Source organism: Echinops telfairi, unplaced genomic scaffold (genome assembly GCF_000313985.2).
Source record: "Echinops telfairi isolate 266 unplaced genomic scaffold, ASM31398v2 ScPeMD7_7468;HRSCAF=8506_0, whole genome shotgun sequence".
Classification (NCBI taxonomy): Eukaryota; Metazoa; Chordata; class Mammalia; order Afrosoricida; family Tenrecidae; genus Echinops; species Echinops telfairi.
In genome coordinates this window covers 36271040-36285553 of record NW_022111369.1, presented here as the reverse complement: position 1 = coordinate 36285553, position 14514 = coordinate 36271040, and the positions used below count along the sequence as shown (strand labels likewise).

At 40.6% G+C, this 14514-nt stretch overlaps 1 protein-coding gene across 1 annotated transcript in view; it reads right to left on the bottom strand.

Moving 5' to 3' along the window:
* The window catches only part of LIN54 (lin-54 DREAM MuvB core complex component), a 69185-nt gene that overhangs the window by 18865 nt on the left and 35806 nt on the right, over nucleotides 1–14514 (bottom strand). Inside the window, exons 5-7 of the mRNA XM_004703238.2 lie at nucleotides 4768–4984; nucleotides 536–609; nucleotides 187–384 (exon numbers count right to left, since the gene is read on the bottom strand). Of these exons, the coding sequence (XP_004703295.1) occupies nucleotides 187–384; nucleotides 536–609; nucleotides 4768–4984 (489 nt within the window). The remainder of the gene's footprint in view (nucleotides 1–186; nucleotides 385–535; nucleotides 610–4767; nucleotides 4985–14514) is intronic.

Sequence of the window (14514 nt, the reverse complement as noted above, 5' to 3'; positions counted from 1 at the left end):
AGCCCTGGCAAGCTGCTCCTGAAAGGTCACAGACCTGAAACCGGAGACAGACGCAGTTTACTCTGTGACATATGGCGCTTCCATGGGTCAGAATTGACTCACCCGTAACTGGTGGATTGATTTTCTTTCTTAAAAAGACTTTATTGGACCTTTCTGAAATGGAGTGACTTAAACTCTTCCACATACCTGAGTAACATACTGAGCTGGAAGTACTGCATAACCCACATTCCCGGTTCCTGGAGCTGGTGCCAAGACAGTGCCTGGAGGGAGGTTAGTGAGGTTCGGCTGGATTTGCGGCAGTGGTGTGGCAGGCATGATAAGCCGTTGTTGTGGTTGGCTAGTAGTAACTATTTGTGAAGTGGGATTGATTGGTTTGGGAACCACCTGAAAGAAAGGAAGTGTGTCAGCATTGATGAAAGTAAATTTTACAATTACTCAATTCATTGTAAGTCTCTTATACTAAATCTAAACTTTGGATTTTTTCAAGTACATTGGCCTCTTGGGAGAGGCTAAGAGAAGGCTATGTGATACTCACTTGTTTGACCGTCTGCGCTGTGACAATTGGAACTGACATCCGCACCGGGGTTGCATTAACCACCACTGGCTTTGCTAAACAATAAGCAACAAAAAACAAAAAGCTCTATGAAATAACACCCACAAATTTCTATGAGTTCTTATCCTTAGAAACTCCCAGACAGGAAACATTTCACTCATCTGGTTAGCTAGTGAGTACAAACAATACTAATAGAACACAACACTTGGAACACTGAGGAATACTTTAGCGCTTCCAAGTTATCTTCATGAGGGAGCTTCAAGAATTACCTTTGGTCCTAATTTTGAGCAGTACAATCAGAATAGTTACCTATCAAAATTCCTCATCCATCTACCAGAGATCTTATTTCCAGGGTAGCTAACTTCCATCTACTTTATGACGCAGTAAGTGTTGCAGGGTCAAGACATGGATTCACTATGAAATCCAGCCAGACGCAATGTTAAATACATAAAAGGGCTGCCACTAATGAACTTGAGGTCCAACATCATTCTATCCTATTCTAATTGCTGCATGTCTATTCCAAATGGGAGGTGGGGGGTGAAAGGGGTGGGGAATGCTTATCATTTGGTATAATTTACAGAACCTGCAAAAAGGCTGCATAGCATAAAAACGAAGAATATTGGCTTTGACTAAGACCCTGCGGGTTCCATTCCTAGTTCTGTTGGTTTCTAACTACTAAACTACTAAACCCTCTTTGCCTATTTCCCCATCTATAGTCTGAGGATGATGACAGTATCAATCTTGTAAATAGATAAAATGTTGATTTGTGGAAATAAATCAAAGCAGTGCCTAACAAATAGCTAGCTGACATTACTGTCTTCTTGTTATAGAAATGGCACTGTAGACATTGTTCCAGTGAACTAAAGGACAAGGCACCTGCCCTCAAGAAGATTACAGTCTAATAGGTTAGACTATGCAAGCATCCAAATAAGATAAATGTCATTAAAGAAGCCACGCAAAAGGCCGGGGGGAATGCACAGGAGAGAGAGAGAGAGAGAGAGCGTCCATCTGAGTGGCCCCAGAGGGTAGGAAGCTGGAGCACACCGTGCTTGAGATGGGTCCTGAGGGGAAGGCACAGCAGACTAAGACAGAAACATGGAAAGTGGAATCTGGATGCAGGGAAGCAGCACGACATACTTCAGGAAACACTCATGAAAAGGCTTGTTTGGCTGGAAGCTCAGGTTAAAGCTGGCGACTAAGGAAAAAGGCATCTGGTACTCCCAGTTGTTTTGTTGGGGACTATGAATGTGGTTATCTGGATCACTTGCTCTGGCTCATCTGGCTAAAGTCCTTGAAACTTTCAGTAAGTGATTGGACGGAATCATCCCAGTAGGATATATGGGACTCTACAGAGGAGATTGGTCAGTTTAGTCACCTGGCTAGGTAAAAAATAGCCATTTCAGCATCAGGAATCTAGATTCCCCAATCTCATGACCATCAAGCAAGAAGAGCCAGGAGGGAAGTCCAGTGCATGTTTTGGACCCTGGGATCCCTGTGCTGAACCTCTTTGATTCAAGAGACAGAGATGTCAAACCAGAGGAGTGCAGAAGGAAAGCAGCGGCAGCAGAACCAAGAGCCAGAGAGCGTGAGACAGCATAGGGTGATGGGCTTCCTGCCCCATGGAGTGAGTAAACCTGTGTTTTTTGCAGGCAGGTTTGTTTTGGAGTGGGGTGCCTTCTGGGCATTTATTGGCAGCACTAAAGAAGCTTTGTAAGACTTCTTGTCTGAGCTGGGCAGAGACCAGGGGGGCTACATGGTGAAGGACCAGAGAGAGAGAGAGAGGTGCTGTAGACCAAGTAACTATATCCCTAACATTTCTGATCCTGCGCTGTAACTTACTAACTTCCCTGTGAGTTCTGTGTGGCAATTATAAGGAATTCTCAAACCCAGCAGAGAAGTAAGAGTGGGAGGGATGGTTGATGCCTGAACTGGTGAAGAAAAGTGAAGGGTAGAGGTATGTCAAACTTCTACTTCAGAGGAATGGGACAAGGGCTGATGCAAATGGTGATTCTCCTTCACTCTTCTGAAGTCAGGAGGTTAGAGACTGGTTCCCACGTCATCATTCTTACAATGTTAGAGTAGAAACCTGTCATTTAAATTCTGTACGTACTGGCAGCAGTATGTAAAACCGACTAATACTATAAGAAACAAGACAAGTGGTTTCTAATTCTGTTAAAGGAATCTTGGAAGAGATTCTTATCATAGTGCTTTTACTGAGAGGAAACATGAAACGTGATTACTATTGCCTAAGCGAGCCAAATTTTATATTCTCTCCAGCACTTAAACTTAGCTGGACACAGAGACACGTGCTCCAAGTCCATTGTGTTGCAGTCGTTCGACACAACTGGTCTTATTTTAGATGTATGAGGAGTTTCAAAGAGTTTGTGTCTGTTTTTCCACAAACTTTTTAAAGCCCTCTCATAATGTGTTTCTGCTTATACAGTTTGTTTTGTTTGTAGTATAATATTAACACTAATGACTTCATTAACAAGAATAATGAGAAAAGATATTGGAAAAGGTAAGATCCTGGAAGAGTAGATGAATGGATTGGACATTTCTTAATTAGACTGCATTTCCTGATGCCTTCTTTTCCAACTTCTGTCTGCCTGGCCTGTCTCTGCTTCTCTGTGCCTCCAGCACCCTGTGCCCTGTTGTACTCTTGTGCCTCTTCTCCTTTTGCTTGGCACCACCACCTTTCCTTCTGTGTTCTCCCCGCCAACTCTCTACCTTCCTCACTGACCTGTCTCTGTATACTTGTCTCATCTACACATGTACCACTGGGCCTCTGGCATGTTCTTTCCTTTTTACTGCCCTTGCTGGCGGTCCCGATGACCAAACTCAACTGCCATCTAGTCTGTTCTGAGTAGGCCTTCATCTGTTTGCCAAGACCCAGGCGATACTCCTTCCACTCGTCTTGTTCCCACTGCTTCAAAGTCAATTCTAACTCAGTGATCCTATAAGACAGTCGAATTGGTCTGTAGGGTTTCCAGGACTATATATTTTCTCTCTTAGAAACAGAGTTTTAAAATGGACCTAAGAGGTAAAAGAAAAATGTCACAGAAAACATGTTTGGTGGCAGATCAATACAGCATAGTTATTGGGGGGACTCCCAAAGTGGGATTTGGAGCCATGATGGGGACACATACATTGCGTTAGATGAAGGAGCTTATAACAATGGTACACAGGTTTCCCTGGGAGCACACAGGCTCAGCTTTTTCTCTCAGACAGGCTGGTCTATTGAAGCACCAATCTTGCTGTTGGCAGCCCAACACTTAATCCACTAAGCTACCAGGTTTCTTTCAGTTGAATCTAGCTACCAGTAATGGATAGTTCCAAACCCCTGACCTCTTAAATTAAAAACACAGCGTAACCAACTGGCCTTTGATTCTTTTTATTTACTTGCAGTCAACAGTAAATCATTCACATGCCATCAACTACTTTTTTACTTCACTGGAATTGGCAGAAGATGTTAAAGGGGAAAAATTATTACCTAAGTTTAAAAATATCAGATTTGAATATCCTGATCCCCTCGCCCCATTTAACTTTTAAACAAATAGACAGATGTGGAGAAAGGTGCGTGTGTGTGTGTGTGTGTGTGTGTGTGTGTGTGTGTGCGTGCGCACGCACGAGGCAGCACGTAGGAAGGATTCAACACAAGCATAGGAATACCTTCTAGGAAAAAATTGAGTAAAAATAGGGCATTGTAACCAGAGGTCAAAGTAAGTAAAGGATGAACGTGGCATATGAGAAAGCTGCAAAAAGTTCATGTGAAGTATAGTTAAATTTTCTCTCAAAATTTTGAAGCTCGCCTTGCCCTTGTAGAGCTATTTATCATTTATGCTTTGTGTAAATTATGATTTGTGTACTTGTGATTTCAACTGGCCAAACCCTATCAAGGGCTTCATAGTTTAGAAAGTAAGACACACTCCCGTTCTCCCTGAATCTATCCCACTTCCGAACTCGAACACAGGCCCTAGGTGTCAAGCCAACAGTAAGAGGCTAACTACCTATTGACAAGGAATCAATATGATTATCTGGCATTATCGCAGAATGAAACACCAGTTATGTACAACTAGGACTCGAATTCACTGCCCTCTGGAATAGTTGCCGATTCAAACTCTGACATGCTTAATCAGGATTCAGCAAGAAGAGGACCAACATTCTTTACTAATGTTAAAAACATGAATTACTGTTGAAAAAAACAGGTGACTGACCTTGCTGAAGAGGCTGCGTGTTTGTACTGGGGTTCTGACTGACTGGCTGGGTCGAGCTACTGGCTGTGGTGGCAGTAACCAGTCGGACGTAATGAAACTTGCTTCCAGGCACTTGAATCTGCTGGACATTGGGAGCCGTTGCCAGCGGAATAATTGTCTTAAACTGTGATGTGCTCACGCCTCCAACAGTGATGGTCTGCACGGCTGATTTCACTGCCTATGAAACAACACAATACTACTATCATTAATCTGGGGTTAACTTCCTTACTCTCTTTCACTTATGACAATGGCTCAATTAAAAAATATGTTCCATTATTCATCAAAAGCTGGTGAAAAGAACCTGTTCAAAGAGAAAGGAAGAGCAGTGATGAACAGAGGAGTGAAGTCAAGGTTAACGAGTTCTCCCTTCCACTCTAGCAGTTAACTTCCTTAATAATCTAGGTCAGGTGAATTGTTGTTTTTTTTTAGATAACTTGTTATGAAGACATCATTACTTAATTTATAAGAATGTACACAGTGTTGCTATCATCGCCTAAAATTGACAAGAAAAATGAGGACCTAATGCCGGGGGTTTAAGTGAAGAGGAAATGTTTTGAGAATGATGAGGGCAATGAATGTACAAATGCGCTTTACACAATTGATGTATGTACAGATTGTGATAAGAGTTGTATGAGCCCCTAATAAAATGATTAGAAAAAAAAAGAAATGACTTTTAGAATCACACACACAAAAAAAGAAAAAGATAATTTGAAGTCCCATTGCCAAGCTCCAAATTCAACACAGAAGATATAGTTGGTTTTACTGCTACCTATTAAATTTAAGTATGACAAATTTTATGTTCATGTCCTCAAAGGGAAAGTACCCGTCACCAGCAATGTCCCCCAACCACCAAAGCTCACTCATCTTATACCTTTGAAGTTCAGTCAGTTCTGAAAGAAGAGTAATGCTCTCCAGGAACAAATGCATATACAAGAGGGCAAATTCAGTCCAAAATTACCTTGACTGTAGTTGTCTTGGGAATAAACTATATTTGGATGAATCAGATCTAAGTCAAAACATTGATTTTATTTATTTATTTTTTTCCCTCAGTCAGAGAGAAATTTGAATTTCCATAAAGTGAAATGAATCATGAGAGGCAGTTTTTGAAATGTGTTCAAATTTCATGTTTCCCCAATATACAACAAAATGGCATATAAAACAACGATCTGGGCAAGCTTCTCTAACTAGTTTGATAGCATTATTTTATTAATTAAAGAAGGATGTTCTTATCTCCTCAAAATACCTTCAAGTTAACAGATAATTAATGTACGACCAAGAAAGATCTATAGTCACATGTGCATAATAATTTCTACCAAAACAATTCTTAAGAATGAGAACATTTTCATATAAACACAAGAAAAAATACAGAGGAATGCCATTAGTTTGGAAGCCATATGGGCAGCAAAGGAGACGACTGAAAAAGAATCCATAGAGCAGGTTCTCAGCCTTCCCAGTGCCGCGACCCTTTAACAGTTCCTCATGTGGTAGTGACCCCCCAACCATAACATTATTTTCGTTGCAACTCCATAACTGTAATTTTGCTACTGTTATGAATCAGGCAACCCCTGTGAAAGGGTCATTGGACCCGCAAAGGGGTTGCAACCCACAGGTTGAGAACCACTGCCATAGCCGCTCATTAGGTCTTATTGCCCCTACGTCCTTCTGATTCACAGCAACCCTAGAGGGCAGCGTAGAACAGCCCCATAAGGGTTCCGAGGCTGTACTCATTCTAGAAAACAGGAAGCCAGAAATCCTTCTGGGGACCCATGACCTTTCAGATAACAGCTGAGCACGTTAGCCACTGCGATACTAAATATGCCAAAAACCACATTCAAAATTACAAGCAGCCCCTGAATTATGATTACGTTCTGTTGCTAAGTGTCTTTGAGTAGAATTTGCACGTAAGCTGGAAGTTAGGAGCTCACATCTAACAGCAGTCAAATGTCTGTCATCATATATAGTGTATGAAAGATGAGGCTTTCCACTACTAGGAGGATTACAGTCTCGGAAACCCAAAGGGGCAGTTCTACGCTGTCCTATGGGGTAACTATGAGTCAGTGTTGACTCAGTGGCAGTGAAGCTTGGTTTTTCGGCTTTTCTATGCATGAAAAAAACATTAGAGAAACACTTCCAGGTATCTGGAACACATAGCTAACATATAATAATGACAATGTTTTGATGTATAACATAAAATAGCACTTACTATGAGCCACTGTGTGTACCCTGAATTTTCAATATACTAGGCTTTAAAGAGGTCTGGTTGTAACTACAATTGCACAAAAGTCAGATGCACGTAATTGGAAACTACCTATAGAGAGTAAAATACATAACAACAGCCAGGGAAGTTGGTGAGTGAAAATAGGAACCTTGAGAAAGAGGATAAAAAATGTGTACAAGATCCATCGTGACGAGTTTGTGGACTGCTTCCTTGTGTTCGCTGTGCTGCCAACGCAGATCTTTGTGAAAACTGTAACTGGTAAGACCCCCACCCTTGTGGTCGAGCCCAGTGACACCACTGAGAAGGCCAAGGCAAAGATCCAAGACAAGGAAGGCATCCCTCCTGACAGCAGAGGCTGATCTTTACTGGGAAGCAGCTGGAAGATGGCTGCACCCTGTCTGACTACAACATCCAGAAATAATCGACCCTGCACCTGGTCCTGCACTTGAGAGGAGGTGTCTAAGTTGTGGCTCCTTTTAAGCTTTCAACAAGTTACATTGCACTTTCCTTTGAATAAAGTTGTTGCATTTCCACCCTGCCACCCCATCCCCCCAAAAATGTGTACACATAGAATTGACTGAGAAAATAAGCAATCTATGAGTACTATGTATAATGGTGTTTAAGACATAGTCTTGGTGTATCAGTTGAAAATGTGGGGAAAAAATACCACCTTAAGAAACAAGGTGCCTCTTAAATTCTATGCCATTGTATATATTATTGTTATCAATGCACTATCCTTATACCCCAGGGGGTTGATTGACCAGTTTTTTTCTTTGTTTTGTTTTTTTGTTGCTGTTCTTGCAGGCTTTTGTTTTTGTCATAATATGACCACCAAAGTAGTTGTTCATAACCCCAGGGCAAGCAGATGGATTCTGGGCTACCACTCACAGAATTTTAGCTCCAATCCAAGAACAGTGAACAGTATCTAGCCCTGCTAGTTACTCGCCTTCATGAAGAGATCACTTAGGATAAGGGCGCTAAAGCAAAGTGTGGTGCAGAAAGCAGACCTTGTCGGGTTATCAGTTGGAACAGGGCCTGCAATCTTCAAGGCTTGTGTTCAGGCAGGCAGTCATCATCGTGAGCTGTTAACTGAGTCCATGTTGAGGAAGCACACCAGCCTGTGTGGTCCAGGGATGACAATGACAGGGTCCACATAAGACGAAGGGAAAGGTATCAGAGCTTGGATTGTGAATCCTGAGTTTGTGGCAGGCTGTGGGGGAAGGTCCATCTGCAGGATGTCTCCTCAGATTGAGCTCTGGCAGACCCCCTCTGGCTGTGGGAGAGGGAGTCAAACAGCTTTGCTGTCGGTAGGTGGCCCACGGTGAGGTGTGGTACTTGGTCGTCAGACCTCCCTCTGGACCCAGTGGGATTTTGCTCTAGGCTCTGTGTTTCTCACGAGAGATTTCCCAGATATTTCTTCTCTGGCCTTTTTTGGTGGTATGGGTGGTCTTTTATTTCCTGCTCTTTATTTTTGTTTTTGTCTTTATATTATTATTTTCTTCTTTCTGTTTCATTTTCTATTGTTTCTGTTGGACTTCCTAGTTTGTGAAGAATGGAAGGAGTGGATACCCGAAAACAACGGCTGATGCTGTGGTTTGTTTGTCAGGGAATCGGGTGGGGAACTGGGGAAGGAACGTGGGGGGAGGCGGGGGGCGGGAGCACTAGAACTGATGATGATGTTTATACAGCTCTTTTTAGAATTGACTTGCCAGTGGAAGTGGAAGTGTGAATATTATATCAAGAAAACCACTACAAAAAAAAAAAAAAGCCAGGGTTGACTGATCGTTGCTGAGGGTGTAGGAGGGAGTTTCTGCTTGGAAGGCAGGGCTTTGTGTTGGTGGTAGTGAAATAATTTGGAGAAGGATATCAATAATGGCTGCACAATGCAAAGGATCAGGTCAGGGGTACTGAATTATACATGTGGAAGTTGTTGAATTGGAGAGTGTTTTGTGGCATTTATTTTTGCAACAATTAAGGAGAAGGATAATTTCACTAATGGCAGTGCATGCAAGGAAGAGGAGAATGTTCTGGAATTGATCGTGATAGTGATCGGATGGCTCTTCTTGATGTGGTTGAACTACTGAATTGTGTGGTGTATAGATATTGTGGTGCTAAGAAGGCTGTATAGAGGGAAGAGGCTAAAAAAAAGAAAGAAACAAGGTGCCTCAATGCATAGAAAACATTAATGTTAGAAATTACCAGAGGCTGCAGAAGGGGGATATGGAGAGTTAGTTACGTCAAAAAGCATCGCTGCAATTGAGAGTGTCATTAATTTAGCAAGTGGTGTAGAATTTAAAACTTTGTTGCAAAAAGGAAATTACATAAGTGTAGGCCAGCTTCAAACTACTCTACATGAATTGCTGACTCGTACAGATTATACTCTTAAATGACTAGACACCATTTTTGTAATAAAAAATGGGATTAGTGATAGAGTGAAACTTTCAATAACATTCATTCACAACAGCAGAACTATGCCTACCAGACTAATACATATCGTAATAAAGGAGAACATTAAAATAGTAAGTATATGATCGTCCCAGGGCATCACTCACTGGGTACCCTAAAGGCAAGAGATCCGCACCAAAGACAAGCTGTCATCAGTTTATAAGCAGAAGTCACCTAAACAAAACGAAAATGATGTTTCTAAAGTGAACGAGAGACATATATAAGCCATAGATAGATGAACAGATTTTGGGCTCACACTTAATTCTAGCCCCAGTCTAAGAACAATTAGTTCTTATGACATGACTCTGCTTGATGCTTGTCCTCATGATCTTTATGAAGCGATCTTCAATCGCTGAAGATATGGGTACCGTAGCAAAGCGTGAAGAAACTAGATGGTGCTTGGCTATTAAACAAGCAGTCATCTAAGTGAGGCATCAACTAAGTCCCCCAGAAGCAGCACAGCAGCCTGTGTGGTCCAAGAATTATAAATAATAAAATCCAAACCTGAAGAAGGGTATGGTATCAGAGCTTAAATTAGGAATGCCTGGTTTTGCAGAAGGTCATGAATGGCAGTGTGAGTCCAAAATCCATTAGTAGGGTCATGGATTAGGTCACTAGTGAATTCTCCCTGACCAAAGACCAGGGATATGAAGAGCCTTGTTTATCATTCAGATTGCAGCGCTGGTGTTTTTTGCCCCCATGCTTTCTTTTGGTATATGAATTCCAGGATAAGTAAATCTGTAGAGGTAGTCACTACTGCACTGACGGTTTCTTGGGGCGTAAGGCAAGGGAGGGTGGGAGGAAATGGGGAGCTGAAAAGAAAGAATACAAGAAAAAAGTACATGTTCTAAAACTGACTGTGAAGATGATTATACAATTCTTCTTAATATGTTTGAACTGTGTTTGCTTCGGCAGCACATATACTAAAAATATGTTTGAATATTGAATTATATGCCAATAAGACTTTTAAAAATGTATTGCTATTATAGTTCCAGGTTTATTTCAAGACAAATGCGTTTATAAACATGTTTCTGTGATCAATACATGACTACAAAGACGTTGTCTGTCTCATTCAGCAACCTTCACAACAAGGGATATTTTTTGTGAGATAGAAAAGATTTAGAGGTCAAGGCAAATAAAAATTTTGAACAAAATTCAAGTAGATATTTTTCAAAATCACAGAAGTTTTGTAACAAATTTACACAGGAATGCTGCCACACATTAAACAATGGTTTTACCTAAAACCCATCTGCAGATATCTAGTCAGACTGATCCACTGGCAGATCCCCTCTAAGCACAGGCCAGAGTCTCGAACCGCCTTACTAAGAGGCAGAAACCATTATAACCTTAATAAGGCTGGATTGAACTCGATAGTTGGCCAGTTGACCTCTCTACAAACCCGACCTGAATTTGTTCTGGGTACAAGTATCTCTTACTTGTTCCATGACAGAAATTTCTTCCCTGGCTTTTAAAATATTGATGGGGTCTTTTCTTTCTAACTCATTATTCGTATCTTTGTCTATAATATTATTGTTATTTTTAATCTTTACCACCTTAAGTTGAAAAAAAAATTGTTTGTTTGTTTTCCTAATTTGTGAAGCACAGGGGTGCATGCACAGTGAAAATTACTGACACAAGGTTTGATAGGGGCTATCAGGGTGAGGGGGCTGGTGACCTGGAGGGAAAGGGGACTTCAGGAGTAAACAATGAAGGCGAGAGGGGGAGGGAGCACAAGAACTGATTGTGAGTGCACAGCTTATTTTAGAGGCAATTTAACCATGGAAGGGGGTGATGTTCTAAAATTGATGTGGTAATGATCGTACAATTCAAACTGTTGGGGGAAAGTAGTTTTAGATGGATCTGATGTTTTAAGGAAAGTTGGGGAGACTTCAAAGATGAGTCAAGAGAGGGAAAACTGTCAGCTTCAACAAATGAAGACACCGTGGCTGGTGCAAGAAGACTGAAGAGTTCCATTGGTGTAGCAGCTACTCAAGTTAGGGTCCATTAGGGTTAGCAGATTTTCAATCTTAAGTGACTATCTTGGCCTCAACAAGCTTTTGGCTCAATGGAAGCAAATCAAAGGGCGCAGAATTCTTCAGGGCGAGTTTAGAGAGATGGAAACACCACCTTCAGAAATGTGTCGACCTAAATGGAGGACATGTTGAGAAACGGCAGCTTCATATTTTTGTTTAACAAAGGATCTTATAATTCTGTAGCAGTATTTTTTTTAAACTTACCTGCGTATTACTTAAAGGGTATTGAGCTTCTGTTTAAATCATTGCCTTGAGTCAATTCTGACTCATAGCAACCAGACATAGGGTTTCTGAGGCTATAAATATTCTCAGGACCAGAACGCCTCAGTGTTTTCTTGCAGAGCTGCTGGTGAGTTTGAATTGCTGACGTTGTGGTCAGCAGCCTAATGCAGAACTCACTGAACCACAAGTTTCTTCTGTTCAGGAGAACAGAAAACATGGAAAGTGGATAGTGGCCATGGACAATGTAAGTAATGTTATGGAACTGTACACCTCAAAAGTGGTTAAAACAGCAAGTATTTTGTTATATGTATCTAACTATAATTTTAATAAAAATTAAAAATAATGTAGCTCAAAGAGCGTAATTCTGTTTATTGGGTACTAAACTACACGTAGACAACACTGTTAAAAATTTAGTAGACAATGCCATTTGGTGGGGGCCTGTATAACTGTGAACTGAAGAAATAGACCTCATCCCACCAATCTCAGCACGAGAGTCCCCTTGAGACATAGTGTCTCAATAAATGCACCAAAATCCATATTACCTACCTACCAAGTCGATTCCAACTTAGGGACCATCCTGGAGTTTCCTAGACTGTCAGTCATGTCTTTCCCATGCAGTGGAGGGAAATTTGAAATGGCAAGCTTGCATTTAGCAGCCCAATGCACTTTTAAGGACTCCTTAAAATTCATATTACCTCCCGCCAATTTTTTTTATTCATTCAAAATTACTAAATAAATCTAAAATCTACTACTTAAAACCCATGGTTCCAACAAAAATTTGAAGTAGAAAAAAATTCTGTCTTGAAAGGGTTAAATCTAACCATCACATTGAGATAAGTATACTGGTTATAGAATTCCCGGGTGGCACAAAGGGTTTATATATTAGGGTACTAACCAAATTATACACCTGGGTGTTTAGGAGGGGGACGAAAACATCGTTGCTTATATCCTAATCATCATAAAATTACGTTACAGTTAATGTGCTAATGGAACATTTAGATTTCGGGGACCATTGCACTGTGCCCTATGTGTCCCACTCGTCCCATGCTCCTTTGCCTCTCTTCACTTGTCTTCTTTTGGATTAAGTGTTTCATGATTCCATTTTCTCTTTATCTTCTTGTTATTTATACCTCGTTTTTATTCATTCAGTGGTTAGCCTAGAGACAGTGTACTGTACAGGGATAGGCACAGACAAGAACCAGAGAACACCAGTGTCATTTATGCTGTGCTGTCTTGGTGTTACTGTTGCCAGCATATAAGGCCCACAAGAAAATCAATTAAAAATCACCACAAACTACCTTTCTGTCCTTTCTACAAGGAGCCCTGGTTATACTGTGGGCGGGCTAGGGGTTGAGCTGCTAACTGTAAGGTTGAACCCACCAACTACTCTCAGGGAGGCTGTCTGCTCCTATAAAGACTTATAATCTCAGAAACCTAACATGGGGTCATTATGAGCTGGAATTTCTTGGTGGCAGTGGGTAAGGTTGTTTAAGGTCCTTTCTACATTTCTATGCTTCCAGTTAGGAAACCCTGTGGCCTGAATTCAGACTCCCAGCATCCTAAACGGTGACAAAGCGCATTTCTGTTTCCTGAAGTCACCCACTTGTGGTATTCCTTTAAGGAGGCACTTAAAGACTCAGAACAATGCTCAATAAAAACGAGCTGTTACTTGTGTAATCATTGTACTCATTGTACTTGTACGTGGGAAAACTGAAGCACAGAGAGACTGCATTCTCAAAAATCACACACAGGTCTGAAACTCATCTAACCCAAGGCCATTCTTTTACCCAAGACATGATACTGCATCTGACTATACATGCTCAATAAATACTCACGGAATCACTGAATAAAAGTACCCTATATACTCATGTAGAAGCCGAGTTTTTCAGCACAATTTTTATGGCAGTTTTTGTGGTAAAATTAGGTGCCTCGGATGATAGTTGGGTCGGCTTATACTCGAGTATGTGCAGTAAATAACATCCAGTCCCAAGAACTCTGCTAAGTACTGAAGTTCCACATTTCCTTCTAAGAAACATGAGTGTTTGCTTTTTTCATTAGTATACTAAATGGAAGAACAAACAGTATTTAAAAAAAAAAACACTTTTAATTTCAAAGATCGTAGGATCACAACAAGTTGAAAAAGTAAAACAGAGTTTTTCCCTGTACTTTTCACCCAGCTTTCCCTCAAAGATTAACATCTTATATAACCAAAGGACATTAGCAAAAGCAGGAAACTGACATTTGGCACAACACTATTAATTAAACTACAGACCTTAGCCAAGTTTCACCAGTTTTCATCTTCTTATTTTATACATGTTGCTCTGACATTTTATCACATGTAGTGATTCCTGTAACCAATGCCACCACTGGGATACAAATTTGTTCCTGTGCTACCCTTTATAGAAACAATCCTTTAATACAGGCAACCATTAATTAAGTGGCATTTTTTAACACCTAAAATATTGAATGATAAAGTTACTTAAATCTACAAAAAGATAATCTATTTACTGAATAATACCCTTGACAGTTTGGTTTAAAATAAAATATCCTAATTTAAATACAAAATAGCTAACTAATCTCAAAATCATGAACTTGATTTTTAAATTTTGTACTATTTCCAATATAGATTATCCTAATTATGTATTAAAAGATATTTGCTTTGTGTACATACGCAAATATATTTATATATGAAGATGGGGAAATAGATCTATGTGCATATATTTATAGGTTTAGTATTAAGGTAACAGAAGGACATTGGGCCTCCACTCAAGTACTCCCTCAATGCAAGAA